The sequence below is a fragment of the Anabrus simplex genome, chromosome 3, assembly GCF_040414725.1.
Source record: "Anabrus simplex isolate iqAnaSimp1 chromosome 3, ASM4041472v1, whole genome shotgun sequence".
In the NCBI taxonomy this organism is placed as follows: Eukaryota; Metazoa; Arthropoda; class Insecta; order Orthoptera; family Tettigoniidae; genus Anabrus; species Anabrus simplex.
Genome location: NC_090267.1, coordinates 281,808,984 through 281,815,430, shown reverse-complemented (window position 1 = coordinate 281,815,430; position 6,447 = coordinate 281,808,984). Strand labels below are relative to the sequence as shown.

The 6,447-nt window shown below is 43.1% G+C and overlaps 1 protein-coding gene across 1 annotated transcript; it reads left to right on the top strand.

The window, feature by feature from the left end:
• The first annotated feature begins 297 nt into the window (after nucleotides 1–297).
• On the top strand, nucleotides 298–4,973 carry LOC136866777 (barH-like 1 homeobox protein). Its single transcript, XM_068226839.1, has 3 exons — nucleotides 298–301; nucleotides 3,817–4,120; nucleotides 4,446–4,973. The coding sequence occupies exons 1-3, from the start codon at nucleotides 298–300 to the stop codon at nucleotides 4,660–4,662; spliced, it is 525 nt and encodes a 174-aa protein (XP_068082940.1). The 3' UTR covers nucleotides 4,663–4,973.
• The last annotated feature ends 1,474 nt before the right edge of the window (nucleotides 4,974–6,447 follow it).

Genomic DNA, 6,447 nt, shown 5'->3' with positions numbered 1-6,447 from the left:
AGGAAAAGGCTATGAATGGAAAGGAAGCGGCCGTGGGCTTAATTAAGGAACAGCCCCAGCATTTTCTTGGTTTGAAAATGGGAAACTACGGAAAACCATCTTCAGCGCTGCCGACAGTGGGGTTCGAACCCACTATCTCCCGGATGCAACGTCACAGCTGAGCGCCCCTAACCGCGCCGCCAACTCCACCGGGGTTTTTTTCTTAGCAGCACATCTAAGTCTAATTCTAAACAGTTCTTAATTATACAAAACCAAAAAGAAAACAAATCTCCTAAATCGCATGTAAAACAATTCATAATGAGTAAGTTATTACGTATCTCTGAAGAACTTGGCAATTCCGATTTTAACTTAGCAATTTGTTCGGTTCCTGCTGCGCCAACGATGTCATCATAGGTGGAAACATGTTTATTGTGGTAGTGTCGTCGCACGGTTGAAGACTTTGCGCTTAAAATGGCATGACAAATTAAACAGTGAGCTTTCCCTTCGGTATTGAGAACAAAATATGAATCCACCCATGAAGGATTAAACGACATTTTTAACGAAGGTGAAACCAACTGCTCCGCTATCTGTTCTATCGAATAGATTCTACTGAGAATGACACACACAGAGAGAGAATGAGAATAAATGTACTGTCTCTTGCGCACACATGCACCGACCACTGCGCGGGATAGGTGGGGAAGGAAGGGAAAGGTACTGCTGAGTGCAGCGCTGGGGCGCCCCGGCACTAAGTGCTCGAGTTGGAAAGGCCTGTTCTAAATGATATGAGTAAATACTTGGAATCAGAGATAAGGATTTTTGCGGGCGATGTTATAGCCTACCATATAGAGTAATAAATAAGTTACAAGACCGTGAGCAACTACAAAAAGACCTCGAAAATGTGAGATGGTATTTTTTGCTGTTGGCTTTACGTTGCACCGAGACAGATAGGTCTTATGCCGACGATGTGATAGGAAAGGGATAGGAATGAGAAGGAGCAGCCGTGGCCTTAATTAAGGTACATCCTCAGCTTTTGCCTGGTGTGAAAATGGGAAACCACGGAAAACCATCTTCAGGGCTGCCGACAGTGAGGTTCGAACCCACTATCTACCGGATACAAGCTCACAGTTGCGCGCCCCTAACCACACGGCCAACTCACCAGGTGAATGTGAGATGGACAGCAGGCAATCAATCGTATGATTGATAAATAGGGTTAAAAGTCAGGTTGTGAGTTTCACTCATCGGAAAAGCCTTCTCCGTTTTAATTACTGCGTTGAAGGGGTGGAGTTTCCTTTGTACCTGGGTGTTAACATAACGACATATTCCATTGGGGTAATCACATAAATGGGATTGCAAATAAAATGTAAGTACAGATTTCTGCAGAAGGTTATGAGGGTATTTAGGGGTTGTAGTGTCCGGCTCCATGGCTAAGCGGTTGGCATGCTGGCCTTTGGTCACATTGGTCCCGGGTTCGATTCCCGGCAGGGTCGAGAATTTTAACCATCATTGGCTTATTACGCTGACACAAGGGTTAGGTGTATGTGTCGTGATCCTAAGGTTTGGACAGGCTAGGGACTGAGTTCGAAATTTTCGGGAGCTTAATCTTAGAAATAACAAGATCAAGTTGCCAACACACCTGTATTATCTTAAATAAGCACACACTGTGCAAATACAAATGCACAATTAAGAATCTTGAAATCTTTCTACAAGTACATTTATAGCTCTTGGTTATAGATAGTCTTTCTCAAGTCCTCGACTGCCCAGTTCATTTAGCCTACTCTCTGCAATACAATAAGAAAAAGCCCTGAAACTTGGTAATTCCTTAGCTTGTGTTCGAAGACTTCTTCCATCCGCGTCCGACTACTTTCTTGACCTCTGCTCTTGCGCCCGAGACGCCGTAGTCGCCTGGTGCGATGCGATGTTCAGTTAACGGGAGATACAAATACAGAACTCAAACCTCCAAATCTCCGTCGTTATTCAGTGTAGCAAATTCCCGTCGCTACTGATAGCTGATTTGCATCTACAGTAGTCTCTTCTCGCTTTGCGCTTCCTTCGCGATACTCGACTGATTTTGCCTGGCCACACTTATAACTATTCTGCGGCTTTCTGGTATAGTTTACAGTCATACAACCTGCTTACAAGGCGGCTAGCTAGATTCTCACCGGTCTGTCCAAGAACTCTCCCTGGGAGCTCCTCGAACATTTACCCCTCTCTGATTTCAGAAAACTGTTGTTTTTAAGTCTGATTGGCTCACGTGTTCCTCCCGCTAACTGATTGGGGAGTGTCACAGAATCTCCTCGAACAAGTGGCTTCTTACTGAGTCAAAAAATCTACGCAATACTTCCTTCCACTGGCTTCTAGAAACACTCTCAGAGCTTTCTACTACGCTACCGTTTTACACTGACGCCTGTCGTCGGCTGTTTCACAATATTACACAGGCACTAACTTCGCGTTGCACCAGCTTGCTTCACGTAAAACTTATATGAAATCTTATACCTTGAATACTTTGAATTTTCACTCAATAAAATTATCACTCAATCGTTCGAATCACTATAACTTCTTGCCACTGTTACATGATCATATAAACTCTAAATTGATACTCCCTATCTCTAGTCTCGGAGGTCGCGGATTCGGGACTCGCTCCAGTCCGTTCGCTCGGCACCGAGCCATGAAAGGGGAGCGTCGCGACACGCGGTCGTGACAGTCGTCTTCACAATAATTGAATCCTCATCACGACGCGCAGATCGCCTACGGGAGTCAAATCAAAAGACCTACACCTGATGAGCCGAACATGTCCTCGGACACTCGCGGCATAAAAACCATACGCCATTTCATTTTAGGGGTTGTAGTAAGAATGTAAAGGAGAGGGCACGTAAGTCTCTGGTAAGACCCAACTAGAGTATGGTTCCAGTGTATGGGACCCTCACCAGGATTACTTGATACGAGAACTGGAAAGAATACAAAGAAAAGCAGCTCGATTTGTTTTGGGTGACTTCCGACAAAAGTGTAGCGTTACGAAAATGTTGCAAAGTTGAGGCTGGGAAGACTTGGGAGAAAGGAAACGAGCTGCTCGACTAAGTGGTATGTTCCTAGCTGTCAGTGGAGAGATGGCAGGGAATGACATTAGTAGACGAACAAGTTTGAGTGGTGTTTTTAGGAACGTACACAGTATGAAGATAATGTTCTAATTCAAGAGGACGAACTGGGGCAAATATTCGTTTATAGGAAGAAGAGCTAGTGATTGGAATAATTTACCAAGGGAGATGTTCGATAAATTTCCAAATTTCTTTGCAGTTAATTCAAGAAAAGACTTGGTAAACAACAGACAGGGGATCTTCCACCTGGGCGACTGCCCTAAATGCAGATAAGTGGTGATTGATTGAAGTATTTGCAGCAAGGAATTTAATATAAATATACTTAGGGCCTACATTCGTTCAAACTCAATTTATCCTTGCATCATGTAGTATCTTTCTGGCATAATAGTCTAAGAATGCAGGTATTTCTTTTGCTGTCTCTGTTCCTCCATAATGCGCTAATAATAATAATAATAATAATAATAATAATAATAATAATAATAATAATAATAATAATAATAATAATAATAATAATAATAACTTGCAAGGGTTTATGGCCCAATGCCCTTCCTGTCACCATGCTGTTCCTATTGAAAAATCCTCAACTGAAATGACTAGGATATACACCTTGGAACCCGGGACCGTGAGCGGCTATGTCACTGAATCAACGGCCTTCGATAATAATAATAATAATAATAATAATAATAATAATAATAATAATAATACAGACTTAATTGACGGCTAAATGAGACTTGTTTTGCTCCAGAGGACTCTGAGGACGACGAGGACATTGACCCCGCGGGAGAGACGTCCGACTCTACCCCGAATTCAGTGTACCCCCACCTGTTGCTGACCGAGGATGGTGATAGGCCGGACGTGGTCGACGCCGGTCCCGCCAGTAAGGGCCGCAAGCCGCGCAGACGCCGGACAGCCTTCACCCATGCGCAGCTCGCCTACCTGGAACGGAAGTTCCGCTGTCAAAAGTACCTGTCCGTGGCGGACCGCAGCGATGTGGCGGACGCCCTCAACTTGTCCGAGACGCAGGTCAAGACCTGGTACCAGAACCGCAGGTGAGAATACATTTACCGTCTCAGCTAGACAGTTCTCTTAATTGTTGAAAAGTATCCTGTAAAACCCTTGAGTATGATAGTCAAAATGGTTACACATTTTCCTAAAGGTGATGATAATTAAAAACATAAGATTCTAAGTTGCACTATAACGACTCCCTGATATAAGTCATAGGCTATAGTGGAAAAGAGATGACTCGGTTTCGTAACCCAGATTTATTTAACATTGTTTTAATTGACCGCCCACACAATACATTTGAAAGTGCATCACGTATTGATGGACTGAATGCCCAAGTTAGTTAAGGCTTCTAAACAAACCCTGTTTCAGGACGAAGTGGAAGAGACAGAATCAGCTACGCCTGGAGCAGCTCCGGCAGCAAGCGAGTGTGGAGAAGGAGCTTCTGAACTCCCACCATAATCACCACCCACCAGAACCACCGTGCTGTCCTCCTTACCAGTCGCCGTCGTCTGCCGCGTGCAGCTTCCTAACGACGGCCGCTGCGATCTTCAGAAATGTCACATATGTACACGGATGTCAGCTGTAATTCTACCATTACCATTGACATTTGTTGTGGACCAATCGTAGAACCGAGCAGAATCGACAGAAGACTCAGTGTTAAACATGGAACGAATGGTTTCAACTTCTCCATTTGATATGTGTGTTATGTTTCAATTCTCATTTATAATTTATCCACGTATACTTTCGATGTTATAGCCAGAGGCTTCCAATGGTTGTAGATTTAAGTATCTTTCAAAAAAAATCACGACAATATTAAGACTGTAATGGAGAGAAGAGACAAGTAATGCAGTGTTTGAAGATCATTCACCCTACAGTTACCAGTTGTGGGGCCACGTCACCCATCGCCTGTCTCTGCGACTATAAGCCTCCTGACCAAGGTATAACTTGTTTTGAGGCTCACGTTCATTTCTTATCCTTTTCTTTTCTAGGGTGAACTAGTATTGTTTATGTCACCCAACAAGTAATTAACTGAAACGCAAGCCTATTTCGAACTGAGGCTATTTGTACATTGTAATATATGTAAATCTATCCCACGTTAATAGAAGTAGAACTGCTGTTATAGTTATGCACATCCTTTGTATGTTACACACAGAATCTATCCGTGACTATGATAGAGGCTATTGTTAGGACTAGTTTTAATATAGGATGCTTTTCAGTGTTGATCTCCTTTGTTACTGAACTGTACATTTTAATCACAGAACTTTAAAAAAATAAATGTCTTCGTATAAGCCTAAAGTGTCTATAACAGCCGATGGTGAAACTGTTGAGGATCTAACCAAATTTAGGGCTGAGGATTAGACATATTGTGTTAATTAATTACACATAACTTTTTTGAAAAAAAGAAACTAAATAAATATGCCTAATGCTAAAGCTCAAAGAAATATTTGTCTATCATATGTGAGTGAACTATAATTCATCGAAATGTAAGTTTGAGGAAATATCAATTGTAAAACAAAAAGATAATCAAACGACCACTTGACTACATATAAACATTTGTACTAACTCCGTAACTTGATAAACTAAATAACTCGATAGTAGTAAATCATAGTGGTGAGTCTACAAACGTGAAATTAAAATTATCAAAGATTTGATAAAAACTGTAAAAAAGTTCAACATTTTTTCATATGGTAGCCCGTAATACTTGTAATATTTGTGGCTGTTTGTGCTACTGTTTATTCAGTTAGGATAAAGCATCAGAAAGGTCACTCATGGCCAAAATGAAGCACATTGCAACGACCATCTGGATTGAAATGAGCAGGGAATAACGACATACTGTAGAGCATGGCCTCTCAAACGCCCAAACTCTCACGCGTGGAAATCGAGGCACAAGAGCTTCCGTGCACTGTTCCACTTGGCTCGGCTCGGACCAACGCTTCGTCTCTGGGCTACTCGGCTAAGCTCGGCTCTACTCGGTTCGGATTTGGAGCGCTACGGAGCAAGTGAGGAAGAGGGAGACAGGGGGAGCGAGCGAGACAGGCGTGGGGAAAGAGAGATACAACGCTATTGCTCCAAATCGAAGAGTGGGGGTCTGCACTCTGGGCAAGCAAGCGAAGTCGTCTTTTGCACCGTGCACAGTGCATGCACCCTGAGAGGCCCTGCTGTAGAGAATCGAGCCATCAGCACGTTTGACTGACAGATGTAGGAAGCAGCAATAGCCTACTGTCAGCTGCCGGGCGGTATGGGTCAGAAGGTACAGCTCAAGTTGGCGGGTTAGATCGACTTAGTCCGCTGGTATATGAAGGCGCTTAAATGCGTCAGGCGCGTTTTGGTATATTTACTTGGCATGTAAAAGAACTCTTGCGGAACAAAA